This window comes from Aspergillus saccharolyticus (genome assembly GCF_003184585.1).
Source record: "Aspergillus saccharolyticus JOP 1030-1 unplaced genomic scaffold BP01scaffold_13, whole genome shotgun sequence".
In the NCBI taxonomy this organism is placed as follows: domain Eukaryota; kingdom Fungi; phylum Ascomycota; class Eurotiomycetes; order Eurotiales; family Aspergillaceae; genus Aspergillus; species Aspergillus saccharolyticus.
The window spans coordinates 118,829-142,706 of NW_020290623.1; the positions used below are offsets into that span (position 1 = coordinate 118,829).

General features: G+C 51.9%; 5 protein-coding genes and 2 non-coding genes across 7 annotated transcripts; 4 read left to right on the forward strand and 3 right to left on the reverse strand.

The window, feature by feature from the left end:
* Positions 1–113: 113 nt before the first annotated feature.
* On the reverse strand, positions 114–2,676 carry dus3 (tRNA dihydrouridine synthase DUS3). Its single transcript, XM_025579148.1, has 3 exons — positions 2,402–2,676; positions 386–2,314; positions 114–312 (listed from the first exon to the last, which is right to left on the reverse strand). The coding sequence occupies exons 1-3, from the start codon at positions 2,566–2,568 to the stop codon at positions 228–230; spliced, it is 2,181 nt and encodes a 726-aa protein (XP_025431650.1). The 5' UTR covers positions 2,569–2,676; the 3' UTR covers positions 114–227.
* A 5,928-nt stretch (positions 2,677–8,604) lies between these two features.
* On the forward strand, positions 8,605–10,821 carry BP01DRAFT_382293 (zinc-coordinating transcription factor SFP1; the record flags this gene model as incomplete). The annotated part of the gene is made up of 3 exons (XM_025577363.1): positions 8,605–9,269; positions 9,393–10,446; positions 10,507–10,821. The coding sequence occupies 3 exons, from the start codon at positions 8,605–8,607 to the stop codon at positions 10,819–10,821; spliced, it is 2,034 nt and encodes a 677-aa protein (XP_025431651.1).
* Positions 10,822–11,952: 1,131 nt separating this feature from the next.
* mdm12 (ERMES complex subunit MDM12) lies at positions 11,953–13,578 on the reverse strand (the record flags this gene model as incomplete). Its single annotated transcript, XM_025574910.1, has 1 exon — positions 11,953–13,578. A coding segment is annotated over exon 1 (1,294 nt), but the record flags the coding sequence as incomplete, so codon positions are not given.
* Positions 13,579–19,774: 6,196 nt separating this feature from the next.
* BP01DRAFT_36224 (uncharacterized protein) lies at positions 19,775–20,609 on the forward strand. Its single transcript, XM_025576211.1, has 2 exons — positions 19,775–20,145; positions 20,212–20,609. Exons 1-2 carry the CDS (start codon positions 19,855–19,857, stop codon positions 20,395–20,397), a joined length of 477 nt encoding a protein of 158 aa, XP_025431653.1. The 5' UTR covers positions 19,775–19,854; the 3' UTR covers positions 20,398–20,609.
* Positions 20,610–20,845: 236 nt separating this feature from the next.
* BP01DRAFT_382295 (uncharacterized protein) lies at positions 20,846–21,176 on the forward strand (the record flags this gene model as incomplete). Its single annotated transcript, XM_025577364.1, has 2 exons — positions 20,846–21,018; positions 21,074–21,176. 2 exons carry the CDS (start codon positions 20,846–20,848, stop codon positions 21,174–21,176), a joined length of 276 nt encoding a protein of 91 aa, XP_025431654.1.
* A 1,682-nt stretch (positions 21,177–22,858) lies between these two features.
* BP01DRAFT_t159 lies at positions 22,859–22,970 on the reverse strand. Its single transcript has one exon. It is a non-coding gene; the product is annotated as a tRNA-Leu (tRNA).
* A 536-nt stretch (positions 22,971–23,506) lies between these two features.
* BP01DRAFT_t147 lies at positions 23,507–23,618 on the forward strand. The gene has a single exon. It is a non-coding gene; the product is annotated as a tRNA-Leu (tRNA).
* Positions 23,619–23,878: the final 260 nt, after the last annotated feature.

Consider the following 23,878-nt stretch of genomic DNA (forward strand, 5'->3'; position numbering starts at 1 on the left):
CAGTTTTCTGGTGAGGGACAGACGTCATCACCGCCCGGAGCTGATCTGATGCACGTGATCAGCCCCGGCGCCGCTGGATACGGTAGTGCCGCGCCAAGTGCGTCATAGTTGTTGGGTTGGCCTTGTGTGGCCCTTAAACTTCGATTGAAACCGGCTAAAATTGTGGTATGTACATGCTGTTCACTTTTTGACCCCAGGTCTAGTCTATACGCTATGGAGTTTCCTTTTTAACCCTCTGCTTCATCGTACGAGTTGGACTTGTGCTTGGGCTCGAACTTGAAGTCCTTGTGAGCAGGTCCGAGGAACATCTCCCTAGAGAGAGTAATATGGATGTTAGTATAATTAAAGTTACCTCGAGCTTGACAGCCACCACGGAAACACTTACGTGATCTTGATCCAATCCTTGTAGTTGGTACTCGCCATCAGAGACTCCATATCATCTCGGCCCCGGAAAGCCGGGGGTCTGTCGTTGATCTGAGGGGGAAGATACTCGAGCAGACCAAGCGGCACGTAGCGGCGGGCAAAGCTCAGCCATTCGAGCAAGAAGCGTCTGGTTGTGCCGACGCCATGCTCGTCCGAGCCCCAGGTCTCGAGACCATATTTGGCAAACTTTTCGATGTAGGACAGACGCTCACTCGAGGACTTATCAAGATACTGGCCGGCCTGAATCTCCTCGTACAGCCAGGGCTTAATCAGAGCACCGCGGCCAATCATGACAGTGTCGACACCAGCGTTGTTGATATATTCATCATAGGAAATGTGAGAATAGCAATCGCCGTTGCCAAGGAACCAGACTTTGCCCCCGTTGGGCTGCGTGCGAGCATCAGGCTCCCGGATGGTGTCGGCAACCTCGTCTTGCTTCTCGTTCAGCCGCTTGATGAGCGCGGCGCACTCGGAAATATACTCCCAGTTGGCCGACTTGGTGTACCGCTGCTGTCGGCTCCGCCCATGGAGAGTGATAGCGGCCGCGCCGGCTCCACCACCGCCGAAGAGATGAGACTCATAACCTCCGAGCAGAAGGCGCTCGGTCAGCTTCAACGCGTTGGGAGAGTTGTCCTTGGTACCCATACGGATCTTCACCGTAACAGGTATCTCTCCGGAAACGGTGTTCATGCCACGGATGATCTTCTCGAGCTTGGAGGGATGCTCGAGAAGGGCCGAGCCCGCACCTTCACGGAAGACAAGGTCAATCGGGCAGCCGCAGTTCAGATCCACGAGCCGTAAGTGCGGTGTCATCTGCGCCAGCGCCTCCGTAGCCTTGAATGCCTGCCAGGGCTTGTTTGCCGCGATCTGCGCACCGAACTTCATATCCTTCGAGTTGTCATAGTCCTGCACGATCTCCGAGCTAGGAAAGACAGTTGGGGGAGCGATCTCAGACTCGTGCGCCTTCATCAACGCCCACTCCGACTTCTGTCCTTGGATCAAGGGCAAGCTCATGGCCATCTCCGAATAGGTGAGCTGCGCGCCAAGCTCCACGCAGAGTCTGCGGAAGGGCATGTTACCCTGGGTCGTCAAGGGAGCCAGAGCCGGAGTCTCAGGACCGAAGTAGAGCCTGCGCTTCTCGGAGGGCAGCAATGGGGGCTCAACATAGGCGGCGCGGTTGTCCTCCTGCTCTTCCTTATTGTCCACGGGGCCATCCTGCACCTCGGTGGTGCCGACCCGATCGCGCTTGTGAAGATCCTTCTCGATAGCCTTATTCGTCTTCTCCAACCAATTGCTATATGCCTCGGCCTTGGGGAGGTGCTTTTTCTTCCGCGCCAATGCTAGCTTATCATCCATGGCAGCGATATTCAGCACGCCCTCCTCGGACGCCTCAGGGACCAACCGCTGCACCTTCTTCTTGCGCTCCTCATCCTCGATGAGAACCAACTCCTTCCTCCCATCCTCCGTCTCGCGCTCGCGGGAATGCGAGCCGACAAACCGACACTTCCAGCCGGAGAAGCACTTGCCGTGCACATCCCACACGGGACACACGCCACCCATCGTCGTCAGATCCTCGCGCTTGTGCTCCTTGAGATAGGTGCGCAGATCGTGCTCGTAGCGGCACTTCTCGCCGAAGCTGCACTCGGCGGGCGAAAACTCGGGGTGGAACATGCGGCTCGGACAGAGGCCCTTTGCATCCTCCGACCGGCCGAAGGTCCGGTTGGTGTTCTGGCCGGTCTTCTTCTTGTTCTTCTTCTGCTGGTACTGGTGGGCCTTCATCTCGCCGTTATTGTTGTTGTTGCGGCCGTCGTGGTGGGCGGCTTCAGCGGCATCGTCCTGGTTCTCTTGCTCGGGGCTGGGCTGGCTTCGGTCGGATCGCGGGAGGAGGTACCTGAAAGCGTTGGGATTGCAGGTCAGTCATCGGTCGGTGAACTTATACGTAGCTTAGCGCATGGTGTTGCGCGCGGGTATCGCATACTCAGCCTTGATCGGAGCGACTCCCTTCAGCCGCGGGTCGACTTCAGCAGGCGCTGGTGCACTGGTGCTCGGCGCATCGTCCAGTTTGACCTTCTTAGAGGGGGGTTCCTGGGCGGTGTCGGCACTGTCGTGCGTTGGCACTTGCTCTTGTGCAGGTGTGGAGTCCATAATGACTGTGTGCTTCTACACGGGTTGAGGAAAGGGGAGCAATGAAGATCCTGTAAGAAAGACGCCCGTGTCTGGAGTCGGGGGGTGCGTTCGACTTGGTCTCACACGCACCCGATCTGAAGGCGGCGGGGGAAAAATCTCCATATTGCGGGCAAAAAAAGTCAAAGAGCCCACTTTGCATGGTTTGCACCGCAGATAAGTCCGTTCTCATTGGCTGACCATCAGGGAATATATATTCAATCAGGCACCTGAGGTTGAGACTCGAGAATGTGATTATAAGACGAGACACGAGTAAATATCATATAGCCTCGAATTCTAGGTAGCATGCTGCCGTAATTAGTGGCTGGAGTGAGGAGTGCAGCATAATGCCAGTAGCTTCATGTCAATTGAGTCCTTGCAACCATACGCAACCGTTAGTAAGCGGCGGAGCGGCGGAGCTTCGGTCTGAAGTGCTGCCAAGAACAAAAGTAAACACAGTAGATGGGCCAAGGGCAGACTAGAATAGAAAGGATTCTCACAGCTCTAGGCGACAGCCTGGAACCGCTGCAATCACATCTCGCACTTGGAACAGCCAAGTAAAGCCCTGACATCAGTGTCTCTGCAGCCACTACTAGTGAACAAGCAGCCCATAGAACCCAAAAAATTAACCCCAGGAGCACTCAATAATTGAGGGATCAAGCACAATCCTGTAGACATGCAGGAGCAGCAAAAAGCAAATTTGAAGACACTAGCTAACATCAACAATTCAACCTAAAGACCTCTACCGGCCCCATTCGGCTGATACATCTGCACCCTCCACTCAACTCAAGACCTATCAGCAGCCCAAAGCTATTACCGACATCATATGCACTCTCGTCAAAATGACACAATGTCTGCATGCACAACAAGCCGGCGGCACCAAAAAAGAAAAAAAATAAAAAAGAAGAAGAAGAATACACTAGAGTAAGGTACCCAGATAGTCCTAGACGGAGCCCAGTAGCTGAACAACTAACCTCAAAACAGTCTAGAGCTTGCATCAAAGATCCAGTCTAAATCGCCCATACAGGTTCGTAGCTCTGCAGTGTACGCTACGCTGTACATTAATAGACTAACTTAGCTAAAGCCAGTCCCTCCGATGAATAGAACCTAACAATCCTTCCTGAGGTGCTCCGTACTAGAGGCAAAATCCTCGAACCCGCAACAACCCCGAGCTTCGACCTTGATGGAATCAGTCGGAAGAAGGGGCGAAAGGGTATGGAGCAGCTTAAGCACAGCAAAGCAAGCATACTGTAAAACTACCATACCAGGTATCCTTCAGCCCAGCCCGGCCCAAGCCCACATGTCCACTGCCCAGAGCCAGTATTCAAGGGTAAGTTCATTTTGACACAATGGCGCCCCTCTCTCTCCCATCGGGGTTGGCAAAGCCTGCCTGGCAGCAATGGAGGACAACCCAAGGCACAAAAAAAACAAAAATTACACGGTTCCGCTTTCCGGATGAGAAAAGGTACTACTAACTAGTAACTAAGTTAAGTGATGGATGGCTGATGCAGTGGTTGTGGTGGGGGATCCACCGACGCTCAAGCCTGCGATTCGCTTGTCACATTTTCGGGTCTTTTTTTCTAGAAGAATTCAATTCCAGGGTCGTTTGGTTCACAAGATCCTTTAAGTTAGCCGAGCTAGAGGCGGTACTACGAGCGTGGTACGTGGTTGAGTCCTGTGCCATGGCTCTGGATCTATTCTTATATATGTGATGCATTGAAGTAGAAAGATGGGGTTTGTACTGAGTAGATTCGATGCATTTGTGGAGGAGTAGGTATGCAGTGGCTGGTTACCTTCATCGGTGCTTCACTCGGAAGTAGTAAGTAGAGTGTGTCAGTCAGATTTGAAGTTACCTTTTATGGAGGTTCGCGGGAACCCTGCATCCGGAGTAAGAGTAAAGCAAGGATCAGCAAGAACATCATCCTAAGTAAACACCATGAACCGGACCAGGCACATAGTATCCCTTCACAGGCAAGCTCTTTTCATCACTGAGTCGATCATGGCGCATATGTACAGAAATGTACATGTGCGCATGACCGGACTCCCGGAATCCGAAGTGGCAAGAGTTCAGATCAACTCAACCCTCCTCCACCAAAACCAGAACACCCAATAATGAGAGTTCGTTGCCCCTTATTTCAGGCCAAACAAAATATAGAGGCAAGGTGTTCTTTTTTTCTCAATTGGCCTCGACAGCAATCGACAGGTCACCGGGTGCAGTTCCCATTTCAGTACTGAGGAAGCAGCGCGCTTGTGTCGGCTGGCGCTCCATGCTAGCGGCCTTAAAATTAGGTATACTAACTTATATGCAGTGGTAGATCTGGACATGACCCTGCCGGGCCAAAAGTACCCCCTTCCTGGTGTTAATCCGGAGTATGTGTCTCAGAAGACTCGGCGATCTGATCTGTCCACATGAGCTACTCCCCCGTGCATGATACACGCGGGCTACATACTTCTCTAGCCAGGGGGGAACTGCCCATAGAATCTAAAGTTATGAAGTTAGGGAGATGGGTGCAGAGATGCGGGAGTGGATTCCAGCCATTCAGTGGGTGAGATGGGGTACAGTACAAGGTAGCTACCTTACGTACTGTACGTACATAGTATGGATGAAGAATGGATGGAGAACGGGGGAAAGATGCATCCGCTGCAAGCGACCTTCGGCCTGGCATGTTGCTCTAGAACGGCTGGGTCGTGGCGTGGGACTTGATCATTGATACCACCACAGAAACGTTGATGAATACTCTCTGACACCGACCGGCAGCGTTGAATCTGTATTGGGAGGTCTATGATGGATACATAGATATCAGATACACCATACGCATATTCCCTTAGATTACGAAGGAGATTGTCCTACGTAGCTCTGTGGAGCCAGACTGTCATCCTCCTCAACCGTAGGAGCCGCAGGTCCCCATCCGAGGGAGTGGCTGCTTCCTGATGCCCGCTGAACCATTGCCACGAGATTCGGGAATGATAGATGATAACATTCCCAGCACACACTATGATCTCCCGACCGAGATAAGTATATAAAACCGCATCCCCGAAGAGGCAGGTCAGTCGAACTATAGTAGGTGAAAGTATAGAGCGGTGAAAGTTACCGCTAGTAGGGATGCTTCCATGATGCTTCTAGCGCCGAAGCCAAGACTCAAGACTCAAATTCCCTAACCGTTCACTTGATCGCATGATTTCGCGAGATGTTGAGAGGATGGCTGGGGTTGGCGAATTATACTTTCGTCTATCTGGCTTGCGCAGGGATCGGCATTCGGGGAAAAGGGGGGGGAAAGGTCACCTCGTTGGCTACATTGTAAATTAGGGTACGTACTCCGTATCATAATTTGGTCTGACCTTCTGGGTAAAAGGTCGGGCACATAGAGAACTTGCCTGAGAAGTCAATCTGGGGCGCAGCAGACGTCTGCTGTACAGCACCCGGAGGTGTTGCATAGGTAGCAACAACATAGGCTCAGCGCACATGGAAGGGGTGGAGTACTCCCGCGGATGGCCTGGTCGGGATTGGGAGAGCGGACATGTAAGTGGTGAGAAGCTCTTTTCCGCGTCAGTAGACGAGACAGCTTGCGCAGACTGATGTGTCCTGTGGCGATAATTCGCGGCAAGGCAACCGATCTATCATGCCTAGAATCTCAACCATTACTCATATGTCGGGGTTGACTAGTGCTCAGTATAACTAGCTTATGTATGTTCTGACCAAGACTCTGCTCCCGTGCATCTACTGCATATAACCGTGACCATTGCATAGTTACTGAAATCCTTGGCAGACGAAGGAGACCTCATACCTGCTCTGTATCAATAGATACATCCTCTTCCTCCCAACTGCCAGCACGGGAGGGAAAGGCCAGCACATGATCTGATCGGTGCTCGAAGGCTGGCAGGGCAATTAGCGCCCAAGCACTAGTTAGTGATGTGTATACACTGTGTAAGTTACAGAAACCGACCGCTACTGCACAGGATGAGAACGAGGAAGAAAGACGGGCGGACTGTACAGACCGCCCATTGTGCCAATTTCTCCGCGATGGTGGCTAATGGGTAGAAAGTGAGGCTACATTGATGTCATCGAGACCTGGTTGGCCAATGCTGATCAGAGGGGACTCGATAACACGGCCGTGCCTGATGCTTATCGTCATCTCGGCTGCAATACCGCTATAGATCCCCACGGATGGTGGTGTGGGTGCTGATTGAGTGATTTACTGTAATCAATGCCCGACGCAGTGCATACTGTCCACTCCGTACTCTCTATACGTACCCTAGAGTGATAGTTGGATGATAATATTCCAGCTCGAGTTCATCTCGGTACATGAACCCCTGAAGTTTCTCCGGCTGAATTTCAGGACTTTGTGGGGGAGTGGTTGGTCGTCAACAAACCAAACGGGTCGGAGGATGTCGAGACCATCAGATTAATTAGGGGGGGGGGGGAGGAGAGGGGGAATTACAACTTTACGGGGACTTCTGACACCGCCAGAATCATTCTGAGACAGTCCCTCGATGGAGTAAAATCGTTTTAGCGTCGTGGGAGGGCTGGCCAATGACTTCTGAAGGACACAGTGATAGTGATGGGAAGAACAAGTATGTGTACGGTGGAAGAAAAGTCCCCCAGGTAGACGAGCGAAGGAAGGCAGACAAGATGAGAACGGCCCATGGATGGCATGTCTTTTCTATCCGGATCGACCGTCTGGCTGAGGGGATCAACTACTCCTCATAGTCAGGACTCGATGCGTCAGTGCTGTACATATGTATAAGTTAGTAGTTAATAACTACCAGGTAAGTTAGTTACTTAGTGTTATGTGTCTGTGTCTGTGTGTCGGCCAGCGTTGCAAGGACAACGCAGTTGGTGACCAACAACAACAACCGCGACAAGAGCAGGAGCAGCAGCAGCAGCAGCAGCAATCATCAAAGCTCAGCGGCTACAGGGCAATGGGATGGATGTGTTGTATTACCACCGGGATTCACTGTGGGGAATGCACCCAATACATAGACGATACGAGGGTGACGCCCCTCTGGATCTCCTGCAGCAGCCGCGGTCGCAGCAGCAGCAGCTTTTCCACTCGGTCGCTTTCCACCAGTCCAGCGCCGTCATCAGCATCATCGACTTTTCGAAGAAGCACTAGTCCTTGCCGCTAAACTGCAAGCGGGGTCCCGTTTATTGCCTGCTAAGTTAAGTGTCCCCACTGTTAGGCTACTTAGTCACTTCTACAGTCACAGTTGAAGTAGACTTAACTACTACTACTATTACTAGTAGACTACTAAGAGTAGGCAGTAGGTGAAGTATGAAAAAGGTGGTTATGGATGGATTTCTGAAGCGATTCTCATCTGGGTCTCTTGTCAATGTAGTGATCAGCATACTGAAATAGCGATTAATTCATCACCATGACTACGTACTACGACGAGTCCACGACTAATGAACGCGGCGGTGGAGTCATGGTGCTGCCCTGTCAGTATCCAGTTTCAGGTGGCAGAGTGTTTCATGGGCGGATCGGAGGCAAAATGGATGGAGTTAGTCATAGCAGTGTATGAATCATCCCGACCACTCCAGAAAGGTTGCGGTATGTGGTATTTCATTGGTAATTTCCGTACGTTACCGGGGAAAACATCCTCTTTCCCTCCCCTTTCGCCGCCAGTTGCCAAAACCTCCTTGGCTGCAGTTGATTCCTCTTTCTGTCTCATCTTTCTTTTTACCATCAACTCACGCTCGACTGACTATCTCTCCAGTTCACTACTACTATTACGACTCAGTCTCACTCTTTACTTCCCACCTCCTGAATGTGTTGACTTGACAGATAGTTATCTATCTCATAACCCAGTACTTCCTACGTCCAACACTGCCGAGTGATTGTTACGTCCCGCCACCTTTCCCGAATCCGTCAGTGTTCCGCAGCCAAAGCGGGCCAACATCCGAGGGGGAGAAGTGGAAACGCTCGTCTTGTCCGTCTAACTGGTGTGAACCCGCCCAAAACCGTCTCTCTCTTTCCCTAAGTCTATCCTCAATTTATCTTTCTCTCCCCCATCTTCTTCATGCTCGGTTCGTCCGAAGCGACGCTTAGTCCTCCTCTTCCCTCACTTCACTACTCTCCCTCTGTCGGGGATCACGATCGCGCATCTACCCGGGATTCGACCCCCGTTACCACTCCTCTCGGGTTTGGCCTATCGTCGCGCAGACCGGATAAGGAAAAGATCTCGGATCGGCCGTGGGCTGGAGACTCTCTCGACTTCGACTTCAGCGACGTTCATTCCCCGTATATCGATAGTCGGCAACTCCATCCTCCTTTTCACCAGGACCTTGACTTTCCTCTCTTTCCTTCATCGCCTCCCCCGACCACAAATAACACCGCTACCAACATGGCTGGTGCCGCTCCCATCGACATCGCCACCCGCCAGAGCTCTGTCTCGCCTCCGGGACAGCAGGCTTCGAACCTCACATCAGCTCTGCAAAGAGCGAATAATGCAGAGCGGACGCCTAGTTTCTCTCATGCGAATGGCATCGGATTGAACGTCTTCAAGGCGCCCCCGCCCCGCAAAGACTCGATCGGGGCAGCTACCGCACAATGGGGCAACGGAACGAAACCAATCTCGATGTCTGGATCTAATCGTGATAACCCTCGGCGGGAGTCATTAGCAGGCAGCTTAGTCGGTGGAATGAGCTGGGGAGGAGTTTCTGTGGGCAGTTGGATTCGTGATGAGTGAGTGCCCAATTCTCTCCTCGGAAATGATATCATTTTTTTTGTTTGCGCCTGAACATCCGGGGAAATTTCCGGGTGCAACAACGCATTGCGGACTCTCGATGCTGATACTCATTCACCCAGTATTATTATGACTGGCACGTCACCTTTCGCATTTCAGTCACCCTCCTTCCATTCTTCCTCATATTTGCCGAAATTGGAAGCGAACTTCATGCGCGATTTCTCCTGTTGCGGAGTGACTCTCCCGACACTCCACGATCTGTTACAGCACTATGAAGAAGCCCACGCCACCAAGTCGCCGCATCAAGGTCATCGCCCCAGTCAAGCGGATGGCAGAGCAGCTATGGCAGCCGCCGTCATGCAGCAGCAGAATCAGCAGAACCCCAACCAAGCTCGCGGGTTGCAACCAGACCGAACCATGGATATGCAGCGGAAAATGAATCAAACGCCGCAACTTCCGCAGCATTCCGACTTGGATACCATCGATGATATGGAAATGGACGATGCGATCGGCGATGGAAGCGATGCCGCATCGCAATTATTCTCCCCTCAGGTGCGCGATGGGGGTCAAGGAGGATTCGGAAATGGCAATCAAAGAGTTCCGCATCTGAATCTGTCCATGCTTCCCGGTCACCAGGGCTTCAAAGGCTCGCAGCCAGGAACGCCTGTTGCCTCCGGACGACCTTTGTCGCTGCAAAACAACCCTACCGTCTCCTCCGTTAACACACCCACCTTGATGGCGAATCCGTTACAAAACTCACAGTTCCGAGCGACCCCCGATTCCTCGGCGCCCGGCACTCCGGCTGAACTTGAGGAGAGTATGGTTGGCGGTTTCCACGACTTGAATATGCAGAACCCCATGATGCAAGGTCAGCCGCAATTTGGCCGGTTTGCTGGTAACAGCGACATGGTCGATCTTTGTATCGACGAGCCAGCCAAGCGTCTGTTCAGTCCCACCGGTGGTCTTAACACTCCCAACGCCCACTTCAAGCTCAGCGGAGCTCAATATGGACCGAACAGCGAAATCGCTCGGCGGATTCGCGAGCAGCAGCTGCTGGCAGGTGTCCCTGATACCACTGCGCTCCTGCCCAACGAGGAGCCCAAGCCTTTCCGTTGTCCCGTCATTGGCTGCGAGAAGGCATACAAGAACCAGAACGGTTTGAAATACCACAAAGCAGTATGTTTGACATTGTTAGCGTTCGCTTCCTCGACTCATAGACTAACCCTGCTCGTTTAGCACGGCCATAATAACCAGCAGTTACATGATAACGCGGATGGAACCTTCTCCATCGTCAATCCTGAGACATCGACTCCTTACCCGGGTACTCTTGGCATGGAGAAAGAGAAGCCATATCGCTGCGAAGTTTGTGGCAAGCGCTACAAGAACCTCAACGGGTTGAAGTACCACAAATCCCACTCCCCGCCATGCAACCCCGACTTCCAGATCGCTGCAGGTCGTAATCTGGCGTTTGGCGGGGGTGTCATGCAGGGACAGAACATCAACGTTGCTGGGGCTGGCCTACCTGGCATCGGTGAGGAAGGTCTTCTCTAAGTCATAGTTGCGCTGCCTTCGGTCTCGATGAACCACCAAGAAAAAAAAAACGGACAAAATCAAACAAAGGATAGCGACGTGTTCTCTTTACAATCACATTATTCCCCCATTAATTTCGACCCGACGAATTTTTGTCTTACGGCTTCGTCGCGCGCGGAAAGTACGATTTAATGACCGGTATGGTGGCTTGGAGTTAATGGTATGAAACGTCTCACGTCAGTCAGTCAGTCAGTCAGTAGCGGTCTGGGAGACGACCGCGCTTTGGTCTAGTATTAGATCAGTCTATAAAACAATTTCCTCATTTTTGAAAGACATTCCTGGAAAGAATCTCTCTCCCCTTTTGCTCTATTCCAATGACTCTTGTCAGCCGGTTTCGTTGAATTGGCCTGAAATTGGTTGCTTTATTTCTCGGACTACATCTCCTTGCTGTCTGGTGTTTTTCTTTGCTGGGTGTGCTTCGCTGTGTGTTCGGGGTCCAAAAGAAAATATTTTTCTATTGCTTTTGTTCTTTCTTGCTGTCAAGCCTTAACTTATCCCCCTTCGCCTTTCGCCTTTCTGTTGCTGTGGTATTCTCTTATTCATATCATTCCCCGTGTTGCTCATGTTGCTCATGCCCGTTATGCTGTTTTGATCCTCCTTTTCTGGGAATTGCAAATAAACGAGTTAAGAATTGGCAAGACAAAAACTTTCATTTATTCTTAACCTATGCAGACATCCAGACGGTAGCAATGAGTACTAAGTCTACTACCTAACCAAGGGTTCAGGGCTACCAGTACGTAGTGGCAACCGAAGGGAGGCAGGGCATATATGACAAGGTGACTGTAGGCGAGTTGTCTCCTGCCTCAAGACAGGGGAGTACTGTACCTACCGGTACTGAGTAACTTAGACCCTTCTTCATTCATACATCCAAAGGTAATGATAATAAATAGGTAGACAGCACCCGCCGCTTTACTTCCGCGATATATGGTCGGTCTCATTTGTATCTCAGTATCCAAGAGCTACTGACCCGCACAGGGATATTACCTAGCTTGGGGTTCCTTCCTGATTTCGTATAAGCAGCTCGGTCGTTCCTTCTCTATTTGACCCCCAATGTCCGTCAGCCAAGCATCAGAATTAGTACGCCAAGTCGGTCCGACTCAGAAATTCGTGCGCTACGATCTGCTCGCTCAGTTTTGTTTCTGTAATGATTAAAGACGTTGCTTCTCTGTTTTGAAGCTATTATTGGTTGTGAACTGTACAACATCATTCATCGAGGCTAAATTAGGTAAGTAGATGGCCAATATGCGTTCAGCGCGAGTATTCCTAGACCCAGCTAGGTATAGCACAGAAGAACGGTAACTCAAACCGGCGCATACTGCTTAGAGCTAACTCCTCACACTAGAAAAGTCCAAAAACTCGGGTAGACAAACTCCTCCTCAAAGATTCGTCGCACCTGGGCCAGCACGAACCGCTCGACCTTGCCTACGTTCTTCAGGACTTGCTTGCCGTCTTCCTTGCGACCAATTTCACTTTCCACCCGGATTTCCTCCAGCAGTCCGCCGTGGCGTTTGACTGGTTCGGGCCGTGGTTTGTCTTCCTGAGTCCCTGCGGCAGCGTCTTGTTGGTCGGAGCCGAGCAACGCGTCGGCGTCTTCGGGCGATAAGAAACAGAAGTGGACGCGCTTGCGGATGTGCGCGATGACCGCCACTCCGTCGAAGGTTATGCCCGTGACGTTCAGCTTCAGCGGTAAGCCCACGAAGCTGGGCATCGGGTAGTCCAGGAGGATCTCCGCCGTCAGTGACAGGCGCACATCGCCTCTGTATTTGACATGGCACAGAACTTGGAAGTCCTCGGGCCGGCGTTCTCTCATGCGAGGCAGCCGAAGAGGTTCTGTCGAGGCAGCGTCGTCGTCCACGTCGAGGTGTGCGTTCTCCTCTGTACGTGCTGTTGCCTCTCCAGTACCGGTATTTGGCCCAGGTGGATGCGGAGGAAGCGTGCTCGAGGTCGATGGGCGCGAGGTCGGGTTGCTGCCGTCCAGCTCGGCTTCCGGATATTGCGGATGCGTTCCGTCGAGGGCTGATGTTGACAACGGCCCTCGGCTCCTTGGTTCCCTACTGCTCGCATCGTTCCAGCTGTTGGCGAACGGATTCCCCCCTGCGACTGCAGCTAAAGGGGTCTGTGTTCCCGACAATCCCCCCAGAGACATCAGGTGATAGCCTAGTGTTGACGTTCCACCAGGGATCCCGGGAGTGCCGGCGCGAGGGAGGAAGTGCGGATTGAGATGATCTCCCAGAGCTATCGGAGAGCGCAAGGGGGATGGTTGGAACCTCTCGTCGAATGGGTTGCGCAGCGGTTGATGCATCGCATTCTCGTCTTGGAAAGGCGGCTCGCTGAGCTCGGAGCCGGTGCGAACCCATTGAGTGCCATGTCCGGCAACCAGCTCTTCAGACACATCGGAAGCTTCGTCATCTTCATCTTCCTCGTAGAAATCGGCGAATGGCTCACAAAAGTCCTTGATCTCGAGCTCGGGCGGGATGGTTCCGAAGTCAAACGAGTGAACCTGAACGGACCGGATGAACCGCGGAAGAGCTACCTGCTGGAACTTGTCGTGAATGAAGGAGCGAATGCGCTCAGCCAGAGCCTCGCCGTCAGGACCCGAGGTCGCTGTGCCCCAGTCAACTTCAATGGACATCACATGTGCGAAGTGTTCTCCTGTACGAAGGGAAGACGCGGAGCACGAAGCAAGGAAAGACCACTAAAGTTGATGGTGAGGCGGAGGTGCAGCTCGCCAGGTGGGAGACGGGAGACATTCGGCCTTGGGTTTGTCCGCGGCCGGAGCTGTGGCAGTCACGTGCGATGACGAGGGCAACCTGACCGCCTTCCATCATCAACGACGACAATCCTATACTTGTCGAGTTTCTGCATGGCCTCGCTCTAAGAGAACTCGTCCATTGCACTAATTTTCATGGGTTTCAGATTCCATGAGACCCTCTTGCTTGCTCCCAGACCTGTCATTGCTTCTCAGCAGAATCACAGAGTGACCCTGGTTGGCGCAGACGGCGGGCACACCGCATTGGGATCACTGACCCAGCAGTCTGGTTCACCCTACCCCTAGGCCGAAGCACTGGTCCTGCGCCGCTGCTCTGATCATTACCCAAGCTGTTGCACATTGGCTGGCTCCCCCATGTGGACCAGAATGTTACCATGGTTCACCACTGCGACACAGCCACAAGCTCGGGTTCTATCCCATCTTCCCACCACCCATTGCAAACTCGGACCCAACAATGGCGTACCCTAGCTATGCTTGTCATTGGCTTGAAGGCTTCTCCTGGCACTGCTTCTATCACCAGGGTGGTGTATGGACGACGGGATGGTGCACTGTGAGTATGCACTATGCAATGGTGCAGCGCAAATAACCCGACAAGCATGTGTCCACAGTTTAAATTAACCACAGGGGTCATTCGTCCTGGGCTTAGACAGGGATCAACAACCTGTTGATTTCCTCGTAGCGCCAATCTCTGCGCCGGAATCTCTCCGCATCATTTTCCTAGGTGATAGCCTAGCAAGAGGCCGCATCTGAGCGCCGAGAAGGACGCCACGTAACGCTGCATCGCTCCTGCGGAAGGCTCACGTTTGTACCCATCACAAGTGATGGCTGCCTTTGAGTTACAGGCGTGAAGCAACATACATTGAATCGCCTCTTCGGAGTTTGGCTGCAAAGGCTAGCATCCTCCCTTATGATGTCAAGGTCGATCGCTGTACGCAGAGGGTTGGTCTCAAATCTAGCGCCTCCGTTGCCAGACTCCTATTGCCCGCGCCTTTCCCATTTTTCATTCCTCCCAGACGCGGTGACTGCCCACTCTGCCAGCGCGTGGTAGGTGCCACGACCATTACTGCAAGATTGCTGGCACCACTGATTATTTTGTCGGCCACTGCCGGCAAAGCCTGCAGCTGTAGTCTGCAAGTCGGCAACACCTCTGGATGGGATCGGAAGTCATCACCCTGGTCTGTGCCCCGGTCTCTTTCTATGATTTGCCGGTAGCGCCATCAGGTGATGAGTGGCGTATGCGGTGCTAATGCAGCTCTGCTTACGGACCCTTGTGCTCCAACGTCCAGGTTAGGGCGTCCGACCATGCGCGCACAGTGCGTACTCGCGATACTGCCACAGGAATCTCCTTGTAGAAGACCCGCTGCTAGTAAGGCGAGGGCCACCGTCACATCGAAATGAGCACCGGTACAGCACAGCTGTCAACTCCAAACTCCCAACTCCCAACTCCCTATATTATAGACTACTCCTGTACGAAGGTCCTTCGGCGGAATTTCTCCTCTACCTCGTAGCGGACACCGTCTGGGTCGTGATCATCCAAATTTAGATTCGCAGACCCAAAGATGTCACCTCCCTAGAAAGCTAACGTAAATAGTAGTACTACCTACTACTACCCTGTGTAAGTACTCCATACGAAAAGTAAGTGTAGGTAACCGTGGACAATGAGACCCGACTCCGCCTGTCCAATGCGGCTCCAGCACCCGACCACTCCGAACCTGAGCGACTGACGGTCGAACCACGGGTAGCTCCCAGACTCTCACCGTACCAGTCCTCCACTGTCTCAGTCCCTAGTCTTAACAATTGTCTATCTTAATATCTTGTCTTGCTCCCCCTCTCCCCTCCCCAACCTTCCCCTCGTAGTGCTTGTGCTGGCGTAAAGATCATTGTCCAGAGCCATTGCCCACGACTTCTGGAGTCCGAAGTATTGTTACATGGGAATTTAAGACTATGGCGGCCTCTCTAGTTTCAGGGAACAGTCCAGTCAGCCTGGGAAACTGGGTAGTGGCACTTACTGTATTAGCCACTGCGACTAGAACATTGGGCAGTAGCCACTAAGTTAGCCACTGGTAAGTTAGTGGGTAAAACTAGCCAAGGCAGGGCAAATACGATACGAAGAATCCATCAATCCATCCATCCAATATCCGAGATCCGGGATCCGGCGACAGTCCGTCGTCTCAACTCTCTTCTTCTTTACCTCGCCTCGTCTCTTCTCACAAGTCTTTTTCCCCAAAGGGTTCTTGGTTGCTTTGTCGTGGTTCTGGTGACCCGGAACGGGGGAGAAAGGTGTGCGTCCGAGTAACAGACGGGTTAGCGGTGAGAGTGAGTGAGTGATTTGTATCATGAATGCTGGAATCTGTCGTAAAATTTGAGCACAGGAGCTACTAGTACTTAAATTTACGTGGTCAAGCGGAGACTTAAGACTTGGAAGTATAGGATAAGAAGTAATTTCGATTTATGAAATGACTGACATGCAGAAGAGATACTTAGTCTCCCTCGTCAGTAGGCAGAAAGAAGGTATTACCAATGGATAACAACAATGCTCATGGGGAACAGGTGGATGAGATAAAGAAAACAAAGTGCCTCCGGAAAAAAGTTGAGATCATGATGAAGATGGTGGTGGTGCAGGACAGAAAAGCAGAAACAGGGGTCTTGTCAGTCAAGTACACACTTCAAAGCAAGCTTCAGGTCCCCACAGATCGTAGGGGACAGACAGGCGGGACAGACACACTTGGCAGACATGACAAACCCAGGAGCAACGAACAACAAATCAAATCCAACCTAGAGATGTCAACAGTATATAGGCCACATGATGATGAACAACGATGCATGGATGCGTAAAGAGCGAATGACGATGACCTCCCAAAACCTGAAAAGTGTAAACAAAAAAACAATAAGAATCAAGTCAGCTATATCCTCCAATTCCGTCTTTCTTGATCGTCGCCTTTCTATCTTCTCGCGCGTCCATCCACAACTGGACTTCTTTTTTTGGTGTATTTTTTGGGGTTCCCGGTGGTCGGGTTTTCAACCTTTTTTTTTTAGTTTTTGCTCCTTTTGTGTCGGTTGATTGCGCCGATGAAAAGACTTAGGGTGAAAAGAGCTGGGCCAATATCAGAGGTCTCTGGGACCCAGTTGAACCATGGACTGGGCTATGGTCGAGCTTGGGTGGAGAGTGTGTTGACAAGCGGTTACCCAAAGGCACGAGAAAGAAGAAATCCATGGTGTGCATCGCCTTCTCTCCCACTCCCCAAGGTCGTCATTCTGCAGGATGACAAGCAAAGACATCTAGCTCAGACCTCCTCCTCTTAGCTTCCCTCAGCGTCTGCTACCCACCCATGGAGTTAGTTTCACGGTTCTTCTCTTCCCTACGCGTCGACTAGTACTTCTTCGGTAGTAGTACTCACATTGGTGTCCGGGTCTAAGGACCACCGTGCTCAGGGCAGTTGTAGCCCTCCCGTCTCCGGATCTGCGTTCGCACTCCGGGGCACGAGGAGCTGCCTCGCTTTGCGCAGTAGACCACATCACCCTCCGGAACAGTGCAGCCGCAGTCGAACTTGAGGTAATACTGAGAGCACATCTTGAGGATTGGTCTTGACGGTGTGGCCTGCGTGTGTGTTTGTGTGGGGAGAGGGTAGGATGATGACCTGAGAGTGCGTGATGCAGAACAGCAAGCAAGATCAAATCGCGGCGGTAGCGGAGGCTTCGAAAGATTGAGATTGAATGTCGAGTCGAACGGAGAGCTCAGAGAAGTTCAGAAGCGAATGTTTGAGAGGAGAGCCGATGTTGCTGTTGATATTGAGTCTCTGGCCGGGTTGTGCAGGGCCTTAAATAAAAGTTCTTCTGGATTGATGGTCTCAGACTCCAAGTTGTGAAGTGATAAAGAATGACTGCGGTCGACTGTGCCGCAACAGCCCTTTCTACACCAACTGAACAAGATGGCCCAGCAACAGCGACTCAGGCTGAAAACTTGTGCCAACAAAAATTAAAAATGCGACAGAATAATAATTTTTTGATGATATTCAATAAATTGATCATGCGAGAGCAGAAACCCAACAAAAAAAAACTTTGGAAGAATAAGAAACGAGTCGAGACGCTAGAAGTGTGGTAGAAAGAAAGTAAAGAAGAAGGCTAGCAAGGAACGGCTAACTAAACTACGCATGCATATCCCTTTGCTTTTTCTCCTTCGGTCGTTTTTGCTTCTCTGTCTTGCCAACATTACCCTTTTCATGTATCCGCTGTCTTTCCTAGTCTCACCTGCTCATTTGGCGATGCTCTGTCTGAATCAGATGAGCATCCGTGCCGTAAACAGTTGGCGATTCGGTCTACATCACATCCGTAACCCACTCATAGAGCGGGCCCTGCAATCGGTCATCCAAAATCTGCCAGCGATTTCCAGCATCAATCATTGGCGGTTATGCAGATCTGTCGAGGCGCGACAGCCACCTGGAGTCAACCTGGGAAGGCATCTTTTCTCCAGTGGGGTAAATGAGCGAATGCGACTAACAAGGTCATGCATGAAACCGGGAATTTTTGGAACTCTGATCGTAGGGAATATTAGACTTCCGCAGCTGCATCAATGGGAGGTTGACATCATCTTCACGATTACAGCACTCCTGCAGCAAGGCAGGTCGGTCACATATGCAGCCAGGTCCACGATCAAATCAGCTTGCGTTAACATCCAACAGTCGTGTATGCGTCTGGGGTCATGCCGCAGCTCAGACAGAGCTCGAAACGGAGCATCTGACGCACGTCATGCTGCAGACTGACGGGCCTGCCATCCATAGGGTGCGTTCAACGACGCCGGACACGGTCCATCATGTGTCCAAGATCTAGGTGCCGGGTGGAGGGAAACGCAAGGATGACATTGTGGAGCAGGCCAATATGATCGCACCGATATCCAGAGCCGATAACCCCCACCTGCTGGTCTGATTGAATGGCACCTGAGCGATGCTCGGCCGGAAGGCTGCGTGGTACTAGTTGATCGATGGAGCCACCTGCTCCTGTCAGGGGTCGGCGCAGGTCCTAGGCGCACTTTGCGACCCACGTTCCTACCATGCATATCTAACAGATCAACGATCAACGGGCATAGCAGAGAGTAGTGGAAGCGAGGAGCGGAAGCTAAGGCACTGAATCTGCATGAGCCACTCTGTCATCACAGGGAACGGGAGGTCATTGCTTTCCCATCGGCCAATGCACGACACCCAGGACCTTGACGCGGTTGGTGATATTAATGGCTAAGTGGAACCTGGGGCAGTTCACCGTTTCTTGCACTTCGAGCTTCCTCTCATTTGTCCGAAAGATATCAATTAAGGTTCTCCCACCTGCCTGGCAACGGTAGGTTAGCACCAAGACTGACGGGCTCTTCGCATCTACGGTGAGCGTATCCATTCCATAGCCCCGTCTGCTTCGCGATGTTGGTGTGATTCAAAGCCAGTCGATCGATCAATGCGCACTCCGAGCAACTGAGCAGTGCCACGCACCATCATCGACCTATCAAATTGTTGTTGTTGTCACCACAGCAGGAGTTGAGCCAGACAGTTGATATCGAAGCTGAAACCTGACTGTGCTGTGTCGGCACAGCAGTTGCGAGTGGACTGGGAGCTCCAAGAGCACAGCAGCACCGCACGGGTTTTCTGCATGTCTCATGGTGCTTTCAGCCGCCGAGGATCCGCGCCACTTCAGGCGATACGGCGTAGGACCTTGGGGCGCTAAAATGGCGAGAGCCGAGGGGCCTCAAGCAGAGGGCACGGCCTCCTCTAGCCGCCGTTGGCCCCCGACTTGGGACCCTCGCACCCGAGAGGCAGACTGTGAGGAATCTGTGAGATATTGATAGTGGTGCCTTTCTTTCGATTTACTCCAGGTGCCGCCATGCACGCAGGTTGTGGGAGGCACGTGACCTACGGAGTGGTGAGCCGCCGCCAATCCTTGCGGATTCGTCACATTCTGCGCCCCTGCATTTGGGCGGTGCTGATTTCTATTTCAACTCGCGAGGTGCCGTCCAATGCTGCTGAGGGTGGTAAGAAATCTCAGGGGTTTGGCTTACATCGCTCGGGTTTCGTGGATAAGTAGTCTAGCAAAGTACTCCGTACTGTCCGCAGCATGTCTCTGGAAGATTGCTTGGCTCCAAGAACATCTCGTCTCAATGAATCCATCAGCCGACTTGACGATCAGGCCTCTATGTTTCGGACTGATTTGGGCAAATTCTCAGAATTTTCGATAACCGGCAAGGGATGCAGAAAGGGATCGGGAACGGAAGACTGCTCGCTTATCTTGCCGATTTGCTGGGGCGATCGTTGAGGCAATGCGAGAGTGTGGGGGGGGAGGGGAGAGAAGTTGAGAGAGAGCAAGTGGTTCTAGAATGGATGGTGACGAGGCAAAGGGGTTGGTCATGTGGTCAGAGATATCCCCAAAGAGGGAAGACCACTTCTTCTTCACCTTCCAGTTTCTTTTCTGTCCTGGACATTCCCCAGAATTATTCAATCTTGTCACGGGATCCTCCATACTCCATACACATTACAACAGTAAGTTAGTGTCTTGGCTGGCTGCTGATCATCCGAGGCTGAGGAGAGGCGTGTTTCGCCCAGCAGACTCTCGCTAACACAGGGGACCAGCGATCCTCGCTCCTGGTCCAACCAGCGCACTCGACGGCGATAGTGTCTTCGGCTTTCTGGGGCTTGACTTTGGCCCTAGTGAATTGGCAAGGAAGGGAGAGGGGCCCGGATGACGTTCGCTGCCCCTCCATGGGTGAATTCTATCCCCGGAGACCCATGTGAAATGATGAGGTGCGAATCAGCTATCGTCTACCCACCACCCTCGGATTTGAGAGGCATGTCGTTATCGCCCAAATGCATGCACGCATGCAAGCTGGTGGGCTCGACATGTTTGCTCCGAGCTCCCCGTCCAGCTTGCCCTTGACCCGACACCCCTCCAAGTTCAGTGTCTTTGACGTGCCCCGATCACGCCTTCCTTTGCTATTTACTAGCTATATAAACGGTCTTCAGACCTCGTCCGAGGAAGCTTTCTCTTGAATTCAAACCAAAGACTCTTCTCTACTCTCTACTCTCTACTCTTTGCGGTCTCTTTACTATCTCTCTTTTCAGTGTACGGTCTCTCTTCAATTGTCCCCTCAAAACTCTACCTCCCACCACGACCAACAACAGCAATAACAACAACTTCCGCCCCAAATCTTATCTCATCTCATCCCATCTCTTCCATCTCAAGATGTACACCGAAACCCCCTCCTCCCGCTTCCTCGTTTTGGCCCCTATCCACAACGGCCCCCTCACAGCCGCCGAGGCTCAACACCCTCGTGAGCGCTCCAGCAGCCAGTCCTCCACGACCAGCAACGACTCCTCGCGCCGCCCGGGTCTCGCCCGCCTCCCCAGTGGCTTTCTGTACTTGGGCCACGATGGTTCCAACAGCGCCCCTCTCGCTTAGCTTATAGCTTAGGGGGTTGCCAGCTCGCTTGACCTGCCCGTTGACCCTGCTTGAGCCTCTTCTACATGGAACGAATCGCGCTGGACACGAATCGCCTGATGTTCTCATTCTGTAAGCACTCTGATTTGGATTGGCGAAGCTGGAAGGGGAGAATGGGAGTGGAGGGAAAGGGGTTATCAATGCTACAATATTGCTTTTCTTTGTGCTGGGCATTGTTTCGGATTATCAGTCACGACTTGCTAGGTAATTTTTTGAAGAATGACATCATACATACATACATACACACCAGCGAGACCATCGGATCTCACCCAGCTCCAATAACAATTAGTAGAACAAAAGGGGGGAAGAAGGGGTACGGACAAGAGGAAGGAAATACCTGCCAAGCAACTAAACGTCTATCAGAGATAAGTGCCAAGGCCCAAGAGCAGTGCCAGTCCGATAGGAACTGCAATACACGGCGCATTGTTTCACAGCCAAAGCCAAGGCAGGGTGGGGAGCTTGGGGGAAAAGGAGGATGCACAGTACAATACAGGACATTGCAGTACACTTTCTGTTTTGGTGGTAGTCTGACTATGGATAGGACCCTGGTGGTGGTGGTGGGAAGGGGGTGTTGTTTTCCTGGCTCTGAATCTAGAACTTGAACCCTGGTACTGTAGTGTATATCTCGGATCTACTCTTCCCAACTCTCCCGTGGATTCTCAATCCGACCACATGTCTGTACAATCTCAGTATTTTGGCTTATCTGGTCATGCCATAACAAATTCAAATCAGTTACAGGGTCATTCACAGTACCAGCAATGGTCAAGTCAAGAGAGAAGAACGGCCCGCGGGTACGAACTGCATCCCACCCCACCATGCATCCAGCGTCCGTCCAGCTGGTCTGCAGGTCTACAGGTCTACAACCTGAACACCTGAATTCAATTCCTGTCTGCGTTTTGACTCCCCGTCTCCTGCGGCCACCACTTCATCCTTCCACCACCACCAGTGGCGGCAGCAGTAGCACAAGCCTCCTACTCGGTTCAACACGGTTGAACCCGGGGTACATATTTCAACGCCGTATCCGATGCGGGAGCTACACCTTGGAGGCACTTATCTACAGTACTTCCCTACTCTCTACCTCCCTACCTACTATAGTAGCTACCGAGGTACTACGGTACTTCAGTTTATAGTTAAAACCTGACCTCCGCCCTCTGACGATAGGATAAAGACACCGAGGCTGAGGCCCCGAGCTTCGACCACGCCGTCATCGCAGAGCACAACCACAAATAACCGACCACGAAGAAAGAATTATCAACATAAACAAACCAGAGAACAGTAAGGAGTAGACAGTTGATCCACCCACCCACACACACACACACACACACACACACACACACACGTCAACCTCCACTGGATTATATTCCAAAATCGCCACGCAGACCAGAACAGTCCCGCTCTGCAGACTCGCACGGGAGAGAAAGGTCTGAGTGCGTCGGATATGCATGGGCGACTTCCTTCGTTCTCGCTTCGGCCTTGTCTGAGAGGCAGATCAGTATCCTGTGCGCCAATCGGGCGGGCGGAGGGAATGACTGATAGTCGATGCAGATCAGTTCGTTGGCTACATTTCATATGTAGGTAGGTAAGGTACTAGCTGGCAATGCATGAGATATAGTTAGTGTCAGTGTCAGCATCCGGCCGGCCTCTAATCGATAAGCCGTTCGCGATCGTGAGTTGTTCACCACGTCTCCAGGGGAAAGCCACTAGCGCATTTCAGCCAATCGGTATACGAAGGGCAGTGTAGAAAGAGGCAAAAAGACATGACAAGAGTGGGATTCGAACCCACGCCATCTTACGATGATCAGGAAGCTTGATAAGCTGGGTGTTAAGGTGACCTTAACCTGACGCCTTAGACCAACTCGGCCATCTTGCCTATTCGATATTTTGGCTGTCAGTTTAAAGCATTATACCCCTAAAAAATGGCCTGGTGAACCATGACTGGTGAAGCGACTATGGCATTGGCTACTTTTCTTACCACTGCTGCTGGCAACGGCGATTGTGCTCGGTGCTCTTTATTTCCCGGAGAATTCAGAGTCTTGTCCTCCGCTTGTCTACACTTTTCTCCCTATCGGCTGGTGGCCATCAGGCGCAGCTGGTTCTACGGGGTCGAGAATGTATAGTATCTGCAGTGCTTGACTGAGATCTGCCCAACTACGCAAGCGGTATGCTCACCGTTTGGAATCTGCATTGCAACGATAGGTTTCGACAGTCCACCGTATCCTTGGTGATAAGATAGTGGGATGATTTAGGGCAGAAGTCTACATTCAATACTTCAGTGTCTGCCAATTCCCACTTGACCCAAGTCCAATAACGCAACGTCTTCCGCAAGCGGATGCAAAACTGCTAAGGGATTTGTAAGACTGATGCAGCTTTATGATGTCAATAACAACGCCACTATTCATCAATCAAGGCAAGATGGCCGAGTTGGTCTAAGGCGTCAGGTTAAGGTCACCTTAACACCCAGCTTATCAAGCTTCCTGATCATCGTAAGATGGCGTGGGTTCGAATCCCACTCTTGTCATGTCTTTTTGCGAATCTCGTATATTCACCAGACTATTTAAGTTATTGCTTTGCATGCAGTACCTCCGTCCTGTCTGTCTATCAATCAACAGATTCATCGCTCCCAAGCAACCGGCAACTACCGCTACCAACGATGTTCCCCATGCCATACAAGCTGCAGCTACAAGCGTACGAGGAAGAAGCACAGCCAGCCATGTTACATAAACTACCAACCGCATCGACCAACACAGTACACATTTGACACACAGCCCCTATACTGCA